The sequence below is a fragment of the Vombatus ursinus genome, unplaced genomic scaffold, assembly GCF_900497805.2.
Source record: "Vombatus ursinus unplaced genomic scaffold, bare-nosed wombat genome assembly UNPS02014818.1, whole genome shotgun sequence".
NCBI lineage: Eukaryota > Metazoa > Chordata > Mammalia > Diprotodontia > Vombatidae > Vombatus > Vombatus ursinus.
Window position 1 is genome coordinate 9052095 of NW_020954596.1, and position 18392 is coordinate 9070486.

Consider the following 18392-nt stretch of genomic DNA (forward strand, 5'->3'; position numbering starts at 1 on the left):
GATATAGGCTATACGTATACATTCCTATTAAACATTTTCTCATTAGTCATGTTGTAAGGAAGAATTAGAACCAATAGAAGGAAAAATCTGAATTTTTCAACATTAAGTTAGGGTACTTCTGCTTTTACTAGGTCATTGCAAGATTTCCCTAGCAACATTATTGATTTCACTTCTAAACAATCATATAGGGGATGACCACTCTCTGGCAGTTTTGTTGTTGGTGTAAAGAGGGACCCAGGCTCCCTCCTCTGGTTACAAATGAGTATACACACATAACATTCCAGGTAGTGATAACTGGTTTTTTTAATTATTAATTATTTACACATGTATAAAGTTAATTGGATTTAAAAACCAAAGGTGTTCATATTTGTAGTAAGAAATTGCTTTTTACAGATTACAGTATGGAGAATATCAGGTTTGGCACATAGTGTGTAGAAATAGTAGAAATTATTATTTTTTTTTATTTGATACATATATCAGTTGTTAGATGTTTAACCAGTGATCTGGTTTTAGATACTGTTAGAAAATTTTTCTGTATAATTGTTTTGGATGGGTCAGAGTTTAAAAAAAAAAGTAATTTTATATTATCTGTTTTACACTGTTCTACTTCAGTTGATGATTTCTCATTTTCTGGACCATCAATAGTTTTAATACCATTAATAAGACTAGTAAAAAGAAAAGAGAACACATTAAAAGGACTGAGTTCAGTCACGGCTGTTAGTTAATACCTCTCTGATCCTGGGCAAGTCAACTTAAGCTTTATGGGCTTCATTTTCTGCAATTGTAAAAGGTAGGCGTTTGACTAGATGATCTTTAAGCTTTTTAGATATTTCAGCACTAAATGTATGATCCTGTGAAATGGCTTCTGAATTATTGTTGGTTGGTGGCATAGTTGTTTTGGAAATTTGAATCGACCCTTCTTTGTGCAAATCAATTTTAATCATTTTTTGTTTATAAGCTGTAATAACAACTGCAGTGAATTGATTCCCAGCAGTTTTAGATATGAATGTTCCTCCATGAAATTTTTCTTTTGAAGACTTGCCCAGTGCTCAGATAATATACTTGAAAATAAAACAACTTACATACTTAACAATTTGATACTTATGTAACATGATTTTTCCTGTTTCCAAATAATTAAGTTGTTGGCTCTTGAAATAAATACATAATCATAGTGTTGTGCAAGATTTAAATTGGATTTTGAATAATGTCAGTTTTACCCATTTTTATTACTTGCGTTACATTAAAAAAAAAAAAGAAAGAAAATACTTCATTGTAGTGTTTTCCCCATTTGCTTTTGTCTCTTGGGGGGTGGAAAAACGCTTTAGGAAGGTGCATGGATAAGGGAATCTTTTGCTGATTCTACTTTGGAGAGTGTAAGGGAAAGGAAAGGAGCAGATTTCCAGAAAAAATGGCCCAACATGATGTTCTAATATAGAACAACCACTAATGTATAGCACCAACCTAGAGGCAGAACATCAGTTCCTTAAAAGAAGGGGAATATTTTATTTATTCTTGGCATCTACCTCTTGGGACTTGTTAGGAGGAGTAGTTCCATAAGTTCTTTAGGAGCCGCACCTGAATGTTATAAATTAGAGCCTCTGGGAAGAAGGTTTCTGAGATGTGGGGGCAGTGGACAGAGGAAGGAAATGAAAGAGGTACATGCAATAGGGAAAGAAGAGTAGTAGTAGGATCATTCATTAAGAAAATAGTTTAAGCCTGATATCGTTTAGCAAGTGAAACATAGAAAGAATAGACACTTTTTTTTCCTGCTATATTCTTAATTATGTATTTTAATTTTTCCTAGGTTTCATTAAATGGTACCCAATTTGCTGACAGCCCTGTTGGTTCAGATTTCCCAGGTGTTTCTCAGGTATGAACAGTGTGCTATGGGATTTCAATGTGGGGGGACAGAAAGTTGATCTTTGGAATATATGGCTATTCCTTTGTATATTTATTGTTATTCATTCCGCAAACATTTAACAGCAGATGTATGCAGAATATTATCTGTGAACATTATGTACAGAACATAATACTTGTCTAGGTACTGAAGAAATGAAAGAAATAGCGCACATCTTGCCCTTAAACTAACTGGTGAAGTAAAAGGTAAACAAATTGTGCAACATCAGAGGAAGGAGCAATGGCTTTCATGAAACCCAGTAGGCTTATTAGGAAAGCTTTCATGGAAGAGGTAGTTATTGGGTCTCCATGTGGAAAGAGGAAGATTTCACACAGAGACGAAGAGGATAAGGTATTCCAGGCATAATAGAAAGACATAGAGGTAAGAAAGTAGAAGATATTTTTAAGTTGTCCAGTCTGGCTGTCTACAAGAAGGAGGAAGGGGTATGTTTGCAAAATAATGCTACTGGTTGAGGTTAGGGGAAGATTGTAGAGGACTCCAAATGCCACAGTAAGGTATAGTATGGAAGTAAGATTACAAAGGTTTAAGTGAGTGAGTGTTAAGATAGTCAATAAATACTTATTACGGTCCTGCTATATTCCAGGAATTGTTCTGAGCTCTGGGGATACAAAGAAAGGCAAAAAAAAGCTCTGCTTTCAAGAAGCTCAATCTAATGGGGAAGACAGCATGTAAACAACTGTGTACAAGCAAGGATTAGAGATAATCAACTGAGGGAAGGCACTAGCAAGCACCAAAGGCGATTGGAAAAGGCTTTTTAAGAATAAAAGGTGAAATTTTAACTGAGCCTTAAAGGAAGCTAAGAGAGAGAGATGAAGAGGGAGAGAAAAGGCACAGGGGACAGCCACTGAAAATGACCAGAGTCGGGAGGTGAAGAATCTTGTGTAAAAAGTAGCAAGAAGACTGAGGTCCTTGATTTGTAAAATACTTGAGGCTGAGTAAGGTATAAGAAGACTGGAAAGATCAGAGTAAGATAGGGTAAGAATGCCAAGGAGAGGATTTTATATTTTGTCCTGGAGGTGATCATAAAGATTTATAATCAAGCTTAATAAAACCTTGACAAGAAACTTAAGCACTTTAAATGTGAAGGAAAATGAGCCAGTATTACTGAATGAATGAATGAATGAATGAATGAATGAATATGAGAGAGAGAAAAAATCCTATGAACTCTATAGATCATGGGACAGTAGCAAGAATCTCCAGAATTAAGAGTGAGATGAAATTGGGACAGAGCTTATGACTTTTAATGCAGAATTAAAAATCACAGAGCATAAAAAATTAATACATGATGGAGAATTTCAAAAGAAGTTGAAGCTCAGAGAAACTATTCAGAACACAAAAATACTGAAGTGGAGGGAAATGTGACAGAAGAGAAGCAGAAGGCAACAATGTTAATATAATAGAACCTCGTAATAGAATAGAGCTATTGACCTTAAAGATAGAAAGAAGGCACAGAAATGACAAGGAACAGAGATCTCGCAGAAAAACATAACAGATTAAAAAATCTGAAAGAAAAAATATAAGTATCATCTCATATCAATAAAGTCTAATGATATATGAGGATCAAATGAGATAATTGGGGTTTTTTTTTAAGCCTTTAGCCCAGTCCCTGATAAATGGTGGTAGTATAAATGTATTCCTCTTCCTTTCCCCTAATATCACACACACACACACGCAGTGTAATATTTTGTTATTCAGTCATTTCAGTCATATCTGATTCTTCATGACTCCATTTAGGGTTTTCTTGTCAAAAATACTGGAGTGGTTTTCCATTTCCTTCTCCAGTTCATTTTACAGATGAGGAAACTGAAGTAAACAGGGTGAAAAGACTTGCCCAGAATCACACAGCTAGTAAGGGTCTGAGGCCAGATTTGAACTCACAAAGATGAGTCTTCCTGGCTTCAGGCCCAGCACTCTATCCGCTGCACTGCTAGCTGCCCCCATAAATAAATATTACATCACCAAAATAACACAGAAACCTCAAGAAATAATGTAATAAATTTCCCCCAAATTTCTTAATATAGATAAAGCAGTCATAAAGAGAATTCACAGATTTTCATTCGCTAAGGGGGGAAAAAACCCAAACACATAAGCATAGTCCAAATTCCAATACTGTGGTGGTTAAATTGGACAATTTCAATAGCAAATTCTCTGCACATCCAGGAAGAAGGTGTACAAATAAGTAGTAAGAGTAATTTGAATAATAGTTGATTGCATTCTTGAGAAATTAAGAGGCAATGGAATGGTATATTCCCAGAAAAGTAAAGTAGCCCAATCTACAATATAAAATAACATATCCTTCAAACCTCAATTTCAGTGAGGGAAAAAAAAAAGATTTAACAAAAGAACCATTGGAGGGTATGAATGTGTGTGCAGAAAGATGAATCAATTTGCCAACAGCCTAAGTAAGAGAAATACAAGGCAAGCAAATAAGAATAAACAATGAAATTTATTATCTCATGTTTATAGCCTCTTATTTAAAAAGAGAGGCTAATCTCTGGGATAAAAGAGAAAAACAGAAGGTTCATCAAGAGACCCAGGTACCCATAGGACTAAAGATTGAAGGGGATTCTCCTAATCAGAAGGAAAGGAGAAAGAGTTGATTTAGTATTCTATATACTAAATCCCTGATCCATTCAATCAGTATCTTTTTTTAAGTCCATTTTTTTTTTCAGTTAAGAAGCATTATTTTCTCTGTCTACCATTGCTTTCTACCCCAAAAGAAAAACAAAATCCTTGAAAAAATACACATAATAAAGCAAAACAAATTCCCACATTGTCCATGCCTAAGGAAAAAAAAAATGTTTCATTCTGCACTCTGAGGCTGCCATCTCTCTATCAGAAGGTAAGTAGCATGCTTCATTATCTGACCTTTGGGATTGTGGATTCCAAATGAATCGTGAATGACCAGAGTTAAGTGTTTCATAGGTGTTTATTTTTATACTGTTGTTATTACTGTATATATATATTTTTTCCTGGTTCTGTTCATTCTGCATCAGTTCATAGCAGTTTCCCCAGGTTTCTCTGATACTGTCTCTTTCATCATTTCTTATGCCACAGTAGGTCTACATTACATCCATATAGCATAATTTATTCAGCCCTTCTTTAATATATTCCTACTGACACCTTAGTTTCTGTTTTTTTGCATCCTCAATGAGGATTGCTATGAATATTTTTGTGCATCCTCAATGAGAATTGCTATGAATATTTTTGTGCATATGGGTAGTCTTTTTCAACTTTCTTTGATATCCTTGGAGGTAGAGAACTAGACATTGGATCTCTGGGTCAGCGGTACACATAGCTTATTAACTTTTTGGTCATAGTTCCACACTGCTTTCCAAAATGACTGGATTGATGTAAATCAGTATCTTTCTTGCAGATATGACAGTTTCTCCAAGTGGGGAGATATATGAATGGGGAGTAGAAAAGCAAATGAGGGGAGAGTAATACATTCCTACCTTGTCTCTAGGTGAATAATGAAAGAATAGTGAATTGTAGTCAGCAAGATCGAGCAAGTGGCAGGAGAATAGAAAAATAGTATTGTAAGTCTTAGGACTGTATAGACTGGGGGAGAATGAAGACAAGACAAAATTTCTTGGGAGTGTACAGTAATAGAAAGTGTGCAGAGAAAGAAAGTTTAAACCATAGTTTAGAGGGAGGCAGAAGGGAAAGATTTTTAACCACTTAAATAACTGTGAGGGAATGAGAAGGACAAAAGAGGAGAAGAAATGAATGAATAAGCAGAAAAAAGAAGAAAATTAAGTTGAAGTAAATTCAGAGAACTTGGGATTCGAGAACTAAGGAAACAAGGGTGGGTATTTGAAGGTAGTTCACCTATGAGAATAGACTAGCAAGTGTTAGCTTAAGAGGGAGTGGATCAAAAATGCAAAAGAAATAAAAATTCACACTATAAAGAAAGATAAACAGGGAAACTACATTGTTCTTAAAGGAACTTTTGACAATGAACCAATATCAGCACTTAACATATATGTACTAAATAGCATGACATTTAAATTCATAAAGGAACAGTTGCTTGAATTAGAAAGACAAATAGATGGTAACAAAAATTATAACAACTTTTCATGTTACTCTCAATTGGACAAATCTGAAAAAGATAAAAAGAATGATATAAAACTGAAAAATCAGAGCATTAAGAACTGAAAGACTTAAGGCATCTTCTGAACAGAAACATTCAAGAATATCTATTTTCTCAGCACCAGGTCTTACCTTTGCAAAAACAGATCCTGGGACAGAGAAATTATAAACAGATGGGAAAAAAGCAGAAATACTAAGCTTCTTTTACTAGATTATTTGGCAACATATATAGTAATTTTTATTAGAAATACAAGCTAAAGATGTTGACCTAAACTTAGACTTAACAGTGATATTCTAAATAAAGAATAGCTTAAAGAACAAATTGTAGGAATAAAAGCCTATGTGAAAGAGAATGATAACAATGAGACAATTGACCCAAATTATTGGGATGCCGATAAAGCAGTCCTTTAGGGAAGAATTCTGTCTGTGCAATTGTACATTCACAAAATGGAAAAAGAAATGATTGATAAACAGAATATACTTTTTAAAAAATTAGTAAACTTTTAGTTAACTTGATTAAAAAGGAGGAAAAATGAAATTATTAAAATGAACAGGGTAAAATCACAAAAAATGGAAGAACTAAAATAACTGTTAGAACCTATAATATGTAATTGTGTGGCAGTGGAACTGAGAATTGAAAAAGAAATGGAAGATTATCTATAAAACTATGTCACACACAAACTAACAGAACATGAAATAGATTTTAAACAACCCCTTGTTTTAAAGATGAAGGGAATAGAGAGGTTCTTGCCCAGTCATAAGTGTTTGAGAGAGGTTTTGAACTCGGGTCTTTCTGACTTCAACTCCAATACTTTCTCCACGAATACACCTCTCTCTGCCTCTGGAATTGTTTTTAATTAGAGCTTCACAATCCTTTGTGGTATTAGGGGTATCATCCTCATTGTACAGGTGAATAAACCAAAATTCAGAAGGGTGTAAAGTAACTTGCCCAGAGTTGTACAGCTTTTAGTAGAAGTAGAATTTAAATCTTCCTGCCACAAGTTTAGTGTTTTCCACCATGCCATGCTGCCTCCTGATGACAAAATGACGAATGCTGAGATAGATAAGAAAATTCTGTGAATGATATCTCTGAAACTGAGAGTGAACACAGTATCTAGAGGGAAGTAGTTAATTTATTATGTATTATGGGGAGGTTAAGGAGAATGAGTTCTGAAGAAAGGCTATTAGATTTGCTGATAAAGAGGTTTTTAGTGACCTTTGACTTAGAATAGCAGGTAGAAAAAAGCCAGTCTTCAAGGGGAATCCAAGTGTTTAATAACTTTCTAAGGAGTTTTGTAAGTGAAGGACAGTAAAAGTAGGATGGTGGCTGAATGGTGTAGAAAGTACAAGGTAAGCTTTTTTTTTTTTTGTGAGACAGTTGGGGTTAACTGATTTGCCCAGGGTCACACAGCTAGTAAGTGTCAAGTGTCTGAATCTGGATTTGAACTCAGGTCCTCCTGACTCCAAAGACTGGAGCTGTCACCACTGTGCCACCTAGCTGCCCCAGCTTTTTTCCTTTTTGGGTTTTGTTTGTTTGTTTGTTTTCATATCAGGGAGGCCTTTTTGCTATGTGAGAAAGACTTAGTAGAAAACATGAGAGGATGATAGACATCAGAGAGTAGGGATGATTGCTATAGCAGGATCTTGGAGGAGGCAAAAGGGAGTGGGATCAAGAGCACATCTTGGGGCAGCTAGGTGGTGCAGTGGATAGAGCCCCAGGCCTGGAGCTGGAGAAAGAAAGAGCGCATTTAGTGGAATTATCCCAAAGTGGGTATTAGTCATTTCTTCTGCAATCTGAGGAAAGAGAGAAGAATAAGTGATCATGCTGAGATATTTGGAGGAATGGAAGAAGGGGAATTAAAAGAGTTCCAGTTGTATAGTATGAATCTTCTCAGTGAAGTAGGATGCTAAGTCCTTTGCAGTATTAGGGATTGGGGCTTGAGGAGAAAGGATATGTTTTAGAGCATTCGTTTTAGGGAATGAGATAAATTCCTAAGAGTTGAGGAAGAGATCTTCCTGTTCAGATGACTTGTGAAGGAGGAGCCTACCTTTACCACTTTTATTCTATATCCAGAGTAGTAATCTAGAAAGAGCACTAGATTGAACAGTGACTAAGAAAATACAGAGAAGGAAAGCATCAATAAGCTCCTTCATTTGGTCCAGGATAGACAGAAGTTGTGGATACTGGAAGAGGGATCTTGTCACAGAAATTAACATGAATACAAGTAAACAGAACAGAAGCCCATGTTCGAAAGAATTCTAAAGGGTAGGAGACCATGGCAGCAAGGAGCTGGAAGACTACAAAACTCATACTTTAGACACATGAAGGGGAGTAGAAGCCAGAGGCAGGAACCCAGTAAAACTAAATTAGGACCAAACAGAACCTGACCATCTCATTTATAGGAGTAGTGTTGGGTTACAGTTTAACCCTAGTGCTGAGTCCTCAATCAAGAACTAAGGCTACATGTGTAAAGATATAAATACCAAGAAGAAATAATAATAAGATAACCCAGAAGAAGAAAGTAAACTCCATTATAACTGTAAGCAGAACCTCAATGGGGAAAATGGGTTCATAGAAAGTGCTATGATTATTAAGAAGAAATGAAGCAAAAGATTAAAAAATAGAACTCTGGAGGAAAAAAATTAGGAGAATTAAATAGAAGATTCTGGGTGAGAGAAAATCTTACCCAGATAGTGGACTCTCTGAAAATTAAAATGGACCAAGCAGAATTCACGCCTACTTGAGACATTTGATGAATGTTAGAACAAAATTTAAAGATCAGAAAAAAAATAGAAAATGCTACAAGGTATCACTGTCAAAGCAATTGACCTAGAAAACAGGTCAAGGAGAAATAATTTAACAATCAGTCTTCTAGAAAACCATGACCAAGAAAAAACAAAACCCAATTATTAATACTTTCGGGCAGGCAGGTGGTACAGTGGATAGAGTTCTGTCCTTGGAGTCAGGAGGACCTGAGTTCAGATCCAGCCTTAGACACTTACAAGCTGTGTGACCCTGGGCAAGTAATTTAACCCCAAATGCCTCACCAAAAAGAAAAAAAAAAACCTAATTATTAGAAAACCATAAACAAACTCCCTACCCACCCCACCAGATGCCATATTTCAAAAAACTGTATTCAAAAGATGCCCATATAGAAAACCACGGGGCCAAGTGGAAATAGAAGCATTCCGTCAATCATTTACTGAAAGAAATCTTCAGTAATGTCCCCCAAAATTCAGAGGTTCCAAGTCAGTGGGGAAAAAAATACTGCAAGCATTCAGAAAGAGTTTAAGTAGTTAGAAATCACAGTAAGGATACACAATACTTGGCAGCTGTTGCTGTAAAGGAGCAAAGACTTATGAATGTGGCATTCCAAAAGGTAAAGGATTATGATTATGATTATGATTAGCTTCTATAACCAAATATAACAATGTTAGGGCAGGGGAGGTGGTGAGGGTTGGGAGTTGAGGAATAGACCTTTCATGGAATGGTAGACTTTCAAGCATTCTGTATTGCAATACCAAAACTGAGTAGATACCTAGAAGTGACAACATTGGAATCAAGACATCTAAAAAAGCAAATACATTTGAACAATAAGAAGGGGCTAAATAATGTGAAGTGTTCACATTCTAACAGGAAAAGAAGAGAAACAAGGATCTTTTAGAATCCTAATGAATTTTTCTTTTTTAAAATGTATTTCCATATTAGCAATGTCTCCCCCGCCCCCCAAAAAAAACAAAACCATAAATGAACAAAGAAAAAAATCAAGAAACATAAAGGAAGTGAAAAAAGTTGCTTTAATCTACACTAAAGGTTCTTGAGTTCTCTCTCTGGAGGTGGATAGCATTTTTTATCATGGGTCCTTTGAAATTGTCTTGCATCATTATCTTGATCAGAGTAGCTCAATCTTTCACAATTAACCATCCTTATAATATTGCTGTTACTGTATACAATGTTCTCCTTGTTCTGTTTGCTTCACTTTGCGTCAGTTCCTATAAGTCTTCCCAGGTTTTTTGGAAGTCATCCTGCTTTGTCTTTTCTTTGTAGCACAATAGTAAAATCCTAATAATTTTTCAGGAGTCACAGAGGGAATTAAATAAGACAAACAGATGGACTGGATGGTGTTTTTGTAATATTTGAATGGTCTTAGAGGGAAAAAATGTGATAGACAAAGGACTATTGGAAGAAAAAAGGAAAGGGAAATTATTTCTCACAATTGCGTTGCATTGCAAACATATACAAAAATGGAAGGAGTGTGGGGAACAGGTATCATATGAACCTCATTTTATTTGAACCTGGAAAAAGGATTTTATAAACACTGATGTGGGTTCACACACGCTAGGGAGAAAATAGGACTTAAGAGGTACGTCAGGAAAACAGTCACATGGAAGAAGAATTTCAGCCTTGTAAGGTAAATTATAAAGGGAGAATTAAAAATAAATAAAGAAAAAGAGAACTAATAATTGATTGATGAGAGAAGAAGAAAGGAGAGAAAGTAGAGTAAAAGCACATCTCTTCCATTACATATCTCTAGTATTGATTATATTCTTTATCTTTCAGTGTCTTCTCTGCAAAGGGAGAATACAGAGAGAATTCAGAGAGGAGAAAAGATTTAAGTTTGAGGGAAATAGGATGAATCCTTATCACTTTGAACATTTATGGGAAGAACTCATACATAAAATGGGAGGCTCAAACAATGTATTAGAAAACAATCCTACAAAGTTTTTTCCCCCAAGAAATAAATTTGAAACATAAGGATTCATATACAGTTAAAATAATTTTTCATGTGAGCTCAAAAAAGTAGGAATAGCAGTCATGATCTCAGAAAAAGCAACATTAAAAATAGTTATAGTTAAAAGAAATAAACAGAGAAGTTGTATTATGCTTAGAGGCACCATAAGTAATGAAATAATATCATTATGTATATACATTAAATCGCATCTTAATTTTTAAAGGAAAAGTTGATTCAATTAAGGGAAGGAATAGACTACAAAATTGTGATAGATGGGGACCATATTTATGTACCCTTTTTCAGACCAAGGCAAATTTAACCATAAGATAAGCAATAACAACGAAAAGAAAATACATGTTTTTCACCTTTGCTGTATAGTTTATGAAAATTAACATGTTCTAAGTTATAAAAACCTCATAAACAAATGTGAGAAAAAGGTCATTGATGATCTTGAAAAAAGTTTGATAGTTGGTGAAAGTCAGAAGCCAAAATGCCAAGGGTTATGAAGTAAGAAGAAGGGGAGCATAATCACATAGTGTAGATAACTTTCTCAAAGAATTTAGTTGACAGGAGGATGAGAGATACAGGATGTTAGCAAATAAGAATGGTTAGATCAATTGAAGGTATTTCAGGGATGAGAAAGATAAAAGCATATCAATTCCAGCTGTAAAATTCTGTAGCCTTATATCCCCAGTGCTTGGTATATACCCTCTGCACTGATGGTGAGATGAGAAAGGAAGAAGGCCTTTTTAAAAGATATTACGATAACTTTTTAAAATAAATTTTAGCTAATGAGTGAATGAACCAAAAAGCTCTTATTAAATGCTTATTATGTACAAAGCTTTGACAACAGCTGTGGCTGCTGGGATGGTAGTGTGGGAAACACTGATCTTTGCAGAGCTCTTGATGTCAGAGTCCTAGACTTTCTTTATCAAAGTCTAAGGAAAGGTCATACTTAAGATGGTACCAGTAGATGACTTAGTTGGACCATGGTATCTCCTTCTGTGAGCCACACTGCAGGTATATTTACTAGGATATCCTTCCCTCTTTAACCATTGTACCAAAGAATTTTTTTTAAGAGAGGAAAAAACATTTCAGCAAAACTAACATTGTAACCTTAACATGCCACATTCCATCATATGCTAGATTTTGCCAACAAGTAGAGGAAGATGCCTTGTCATCTCTCTTATTTGGGATCAAGCTTGTCATTATAAGTTTACATCATTCTATTTTTATTATTTGTGTTACTGTTTTTCATCAATAATTACTGAAGATAAAAAGAAATAGGAAAAACAATCTCTGCTCTATAGGAATTTACTTTCTAATGGGGCAGATTCAGTATAGAAATCAAAACTTAGCAGTTAAATGCAGACCAAAAGAGGAGTCTAGAGCTAAATATTTAAGGAAGCCTGGGATTCTAAGAGTTTGGGAGGAAGAGCATTGCAGACATGAGTTAACAGTCTGTGCTGAGGCCGAGAGACAGGATGTGTAGTGTCATTTAGGAAGAATGGCAAATGAGTATGTGAAGGAGGCGAGTGCAGTGTAAGAAGAGGGAAAGGGAGGATGACACCAGGTTGTAAAAAATTTTAAATGTCAAACAAAGGACTTTGAATTTGATCCTGGAGGTGATAGGGAGCCACAGGAATTTATTGACCCACAACACAACATGGTGGGACTTATTCTTTAGGAAAATCTCCTTGGCAGCTGCGTGGGGGATGAATTGGAATGAGGAGGGACTTGAGGCGGAGAACTGAAAGCTGTCGTACTAATCCAGACAAGAAATAATTAGGGCTTGAACTAGTGTGGTGGCTATATGAATGGAGAGAAGGGAATCTGTGGGAGAGATGTTGTAGAGAAAGAAATTGCAAAATTTGGCAATTTACTGAATGTGAGGGCCAAGTTAGAGAGGAGTAGAGGATGGCTTCATTTACATAGTGATACTCATTGAGTATTTTTTTCTGATTCTGCTTATTTCACTTTGTATCAGTTCAAATAAGTTTTCTCATCCTTCTGTATTCGTCATATTTTATGTTTCTTATGTCACATATTCCATTATGTTCATGTACCTGAACTTGTTTAGTCATTTCTCTATTTATAGGCACCTATTTTGTTTCCAGTTCTTTGCTACTACGAAAAACTATTGCTATAAATGTGTATGTGTGTATCCTTTTTTTAATCATTTGGGGTATAGGTCTCATAGTAGAATTTCTAGGTCAGAAATTATGACTGTTTTTGTTACTTTCTTCTCATAGTCCCAAATTGCTTTAATGTAATAGTTTTATAGAAGTACTTATGAATTATTAAGTTCATACTAAGAGCTGGGGGAGAATTAACTGATAAATAAGACTCAGTCCCTACCATCAAGGAGTTGATTGTTTTATATAATCTGACAGTGAAGATGAGATGATAGATAATAGCTCACATTTATCTAGAGCTTTGAGGTTTTACAAAGAACCATCCTATGAGATAAATAATACAAATACTTGCCCCCATTTTACCCATTAGAAAAGAGGCACCAAGTGGTTATGTGACTTATTCTGGGTCATACAACTAGTAAATGTCAATTATGCTGATAACTTTAGCATCTAGCCCTCTTCTTTTCTTATCTTCTTTCTTCTTTTCCTATATTTGTTGTCATAATTTGTAAGTTCCTTGAAGACTTACATATTTATCTTTATATCTTGTCTCCTTTATAGTACAGCATATGTACTTAATGTTCTTTGAATGAGAGGTTCATATGTTTGTATGGCATATTATACTGGATATATAATTTGTCTTTTTCTTAAAGTTGTTAGCCTCAGCACTTAATGTACAAGTTAAGTACTGCTGTTCATTTAGTCTTAAAGCTTTTTTTTTTCCTTTGCTTTAAATTGTAGATCTAAAGGTGATAAACGATAGTTTATCACCTGAAGTGGTATTTTGATTAAGGGGCATTATATATGTGTTCATCTTTTGATTTAAATCAATTGTTGCTCTTTTTTTTTTTTTAAGCACAAATCATATTTTCTTCTTTGTATTATCTCATCTACTTAAGTAGTTCCTTAGTGTTGATAGACATCTCTGTTTTAATCTTACTGCAAATAACAGCTTTAACAATGCTAAAAGGAAGTTTTGAGATCCATTTTATAGCTTAAGTGCTTTGGCTTAGTCTGAAAACCTAAAACTGCTTCAGCCAATGTGATATTGATGTCCTCCTAAATCAGTCTGGGTTGCAGTTCCCTGTAAAGCCTGGGAGCAGGCATTACTTAGTAACTTCAAGGGGGAGCCGGAAGAAATAAGGAATGGTAACAGTTTCCCTTTGGATGGGTAAGGGAGTATAGTTTAGTTAACTGAGAACAATTTGAGAATAGAAATATTAAGGGGAGGCTATCCTGAATTGTTAAACAGCAGGTTTGCTTCTCCATATGCTTTCTCTCATTATTTTGTCTGTTACCAGTAAAGAGTAGTAGCAAACAAGATTTCTAGACAGGTTAAAGAAATTGAATAACTTTCAAGCCCCCACCTGAATGAGGTGTTTATTCTGACTGGTTTATCTGACTTGACATGTTGTAAGGCTCTGGGACATTAAAACTACATATTGACTCAGATAATTATGAATCATTTGCATAGACTTTTTATTCCTTCTGAATATCCTAGTGGCACAGTGAAAAAATGTTAATTTATGGTAAAAGATGAACTTGTTTTTATAATGTTGAAAACGTAAACGTTTTTAATCTGTTTCAGACTCCATTTACTTTTGGCTTGGGTCAGAGAGCACCATATACAACTGGAGAGCATTGTCTTCTTTGTAGAAGTGAGCGGAAAGATTCCTCACTTTCAGAGAGTGGGATTAAAAATTCTAGCAAAATGGCACTTTCAACATCTCCTAAAGCAAATAGTATGCTGCATCTTCCACTTTGGGTATGTCCAGACTGTCGAAGAACAGTTGAGAAAGAAGAGAGGCATGCTACCTTGGAACAATCTCTTATGGTGAGTGTTCCTGGGTATAAAGAATATTCTGGAGTATGTTTGGAAATAAATATTCCCAGCTGTTTTCTTGCTGTTTTTGTGTGTGTGTTATACATAACAAATCATCCAAGGAAGTAAATTACTACTACATTTGGCTCAGTGAGCTGAAGAGTCATAATTGTTATATAAGCAGGGTTGGGGGTGGAGTATGAGAAGCACTAAAAAGTAATTGAAAGTAAATGAAACCAATTGAATTATTAGAACAAAAGTATTTTATAATTCATGAAACCCTTTAAAGGCACTTATTAGTGGGTAAATGCCAAGTATACAAAGACAGTTATGACATAAATTCATGTATTCTTGGAACTTGCAAGCTAATTGGATGGGGTGAGAAAAGATAATCATGATGAAAAGAAGAATGGGATCAAAATAATGTGCATGCATGGAGCACAGAAAAACACTTTGGATTTAGAATTGAAGGATGTACTTTGAAATCTTGAGTGTTGCTGTTATTATGCATGACCTTGAGCAAGTAATTTCACTTTGTTGGGCCCAGTTTCCTCATTTGTAAAATGAAAATTGTGAACTAAATGATCTCCTAAAGTCCCTTTCAGCCCTTAATCTGTGAACCTGTGAGAACCACTGGCAAAATGCTTTGAAAAAATTTGAGAAAGTGAGGTAGTTTTCATCTGGGGGAAGGTCAGAGAAGGAGAGACTTCTGAGTTGGGCTGTTGAGGAAGGAGGAACTTCATCCTGTAAACATGAGACTTTAAAGGTGAGTCCATTCCATTCATGTGCAAAGGCCCAAAGGTGAAAAGGTGGCAGAGTGAAAACAGAATAGCTTCCTGTTTGTAGGACCTTTGGCAAGTCACTTGACTGGACTCAGTTTCAGCATCCGTAAAATGAAGGGGTTGTATTAAATGATTTTTAAGGTCCCTTTGAACTCTAAATCCTTCGAACACTTCTAAAATCTTTAGGATATGAACAGAATGGGTGAACAGAAAAATAAAGGGAGGGCAAGATAAAAAGAATTGAGAGAAAATGGGACTAGTATATGAAGAAATGGAAGATCCACAGAGAACTGAAAATAAATGCTAGGTTTTTATTGCTATATGCTTGAAAGATATAAATGGTTATGTTAGAGAGGCTGCTGAGTGAAATTGTAAGAGGCCTGAACTCTCGTAGTGAACTGAGGGTAACAACCCAGGTCTTCTTTCACTTGTTATATTTGTGATGTTCAGCAGGTTACTTAATGTCTTTAAATTTCAACATTCTGATCAGTAAAATGACAGGATTTGATTAGGTGACTACTGAACTATTTTTGGCTCAATAGTGCTGTGATTCTAAGAAAGGAGGATAGAAGTCAGCCTTAATTTACCACCTTTCAGAATTTCAACTTCATTTTCTTTCTTTAAAGTCTCAGTATTGCTTTTCTCTAGTAAGAGACTGATTTAGTATTGTCTCCATTTGTGAGTTTTCCAGCATTTTTTCCCTTGTCCATTTATTATTTTCCTAGGTCTTTGTGTCTTTGCTCTTTACTTCCATTTTTCTATTTTAGGTTAAACCTATAAATGTTGTAAGTATTAATCCTAGTCTTTTGAAAGAGAAACTTGAACTCAATTTATGAAGATCATCCACATGAGATAACTTTTTGACAAATAGTATTTTCATGTCTGTAAGGAGTGGGAGCTGGGAGGTCGAAATTAACCAGGTTATTCTGTACTAGTCCATTCTGTGCTGGAGAAAGCTTGTTTGTATGATTTTTGAACTAGCTATTTTTTCCTAAGCCTCTTGTGAGTTCATGCTGGGAAATACATTGATTTCCTCCAAATAAAGAGAACTAGACCTTCCCTCTCCTTTCTTTCCTTCCCCCCATAAGGATAAATTGTCTGGACTCAGTAACTAGGACCTTTTTACTCATGTTCCAGTGAATGCATTACTGTTTCTAGACAGCAGAGAAAAAGAAAAATAGTTATTAGCATTGGCTTGCTCCTTCTTTCACTTTCTTCTTTAGGCTTATTCTTTGATGTTAGTGAGTTGCTTACTTTTAGAGAAGCTCTTTATCTTGATACTAGCCGCTATGCTGATGTATTTCTAAAAATATTGTCTGCTATTAGGAGAGGGAAGGTTGAATGTGGGGAGCATTTACTGGCATATTTCTTGGGCTTGGAATAAGCATTGTCACTTGTTAGAGAAGTGTTTAAGTTTCAGATTTAGCATTTGACTTTCCAATGAATAGCCTGAATTAATTTCTTTAAGAATTGACTCATTTGATCTCCTTGATGTCAAGGGACTCTCAAAAGGCTTCTTTAGCCCCATAGTTTGAAAGCATTAATTCTACGGTGCTCAAGTTTTCTTATAAGTCCAAACCCTCACAGTTGTATGTTGCTACTGAAAAAACCATAGCTTTGACTATACAGACCTTTGTCAGCAAGGTAATGTCTCTGCTTTTTAGTACGCTGACCAAATTTGCCATGGCTTTTCTTACAAGGAGCAAGTTTCTTTTAATTTCATGATTGCAGTCGCCATCTGTAGTGATCTTTGAACCCAAGAATATAAAATCTGATACTTCTTCTATTCTTCTTCTGTTTGTCAAGAAGTGATGTGATGGGACCAATTGCCAGTATCTTGGGGGGTTTTTGTTAAGCTTTAAACCAGCTTTTACACTGTCATCTTTCACCCTCATCAAAATGCTTCTTAATTCCTCTTCACTTTTTGCCATCAGAGGTTTTAATTATATTTATTTTTAATAGTGTCTTTGGCCTAAAGTTGTTTGTACTGAAGGACTTCTAATCTTAATGTAAATGATACTTTGGAATTATGTAATAGAATCATGCACACCCACAGGGGCTTATGTCCTAGAATACATCCTTCTGATGAGGAGGAAGAAGAAAGCTCCTTTTGAAGAACATAAATCCTCTCCTACCATCCTTTTAGACAATAGGGAATAATTATAGGAGCTAGGGCATTTTAGGTGGAGACTATAGTTCAGCTTACTTTATGACACTCTTATGACATTTTTTTTTCTTTTGGTGAGGCAGTCAGGGTTAAGTGACTTGCTCAGGGTCACACAGCTAGTGTCAAGTGCCTGAGGCCAGATTTGAACTCAGGTCCCCCTGACTCCAGGGCTGGTGCTTTATCCACTGTGCTACCTAGCTGCCCCCTAAAGTAGATATTTTTAAGTGGAGGTCAGCAGACCCCCTTGTAGGTCTTGTAGATAGATTTTAGGGAGTCTGCGAATTTAGTTGTTTTTTTTTAAACTATTTTTATAATTATATTTATAAGTTTTTTTCCTTTGTAATTTTATGTCTCTAATTTTATGCATGATTCTAAGAACAGAGTCCATAGACTTCACCCTGCCTTTTCCAGTGTTCTTATGCCTTACATTCCCCCATGTACTCTTTGATCCAATATCACTGACAGTGACACTTGCTATTTCCCAAACAAGATATTCCACCTCCCAATTCCAGGCATTTTCACTTGGCATGTCTTGCAATGCTCTTCTTCCTCATCTCTGCCTCCTGGCCTTAAGCCCCAGCTACAATCCCACTTTCAATAGGAAGCAATTTCTCACTCCTCTTAATTCTACTGCCTTGTCTCTGTTGATTATTTTCCTGCTTATCCTGTATATAGCTTGTTTATGCATAGTTGTATGTATGCTATCTCCCCAATTAGATTGTGAGCTTCTCGAGGAGCAGGGA

At 35.5% G+C, this 18392-nt stretch overlaps 1 protein-coding gene across 3 annotated transcripts in view; it reads left to right on the top strand.

Moving 5' to 3' along the window:
• FAM193A (family with sequence similarity 193 member A) overlaps positions 1-18392 on the top strand; it is a 225216-nt gene that overhangs the window by 101463 nt on the left and 105361 nt on the right. For 2 of the 3 annotated variants that reach the window (XM_027836376.1, XM_027836377.1), the window contains exon 1: positions 14494-14712. In XM_027836376.1, coding sequence (XP_027692177.1) covers positions 14590-14712 — 123 coding nt within the window. In that variant the 5' untranslated portion in view covers positions 14494-14589. Of the gene's footprint in view, positions 1-1804; positions 1871-14466; positions 14713-18392 lie in introns of those variants that run through there. The other variant, XM_027836378.1, reaches the window with a different exon arrangement.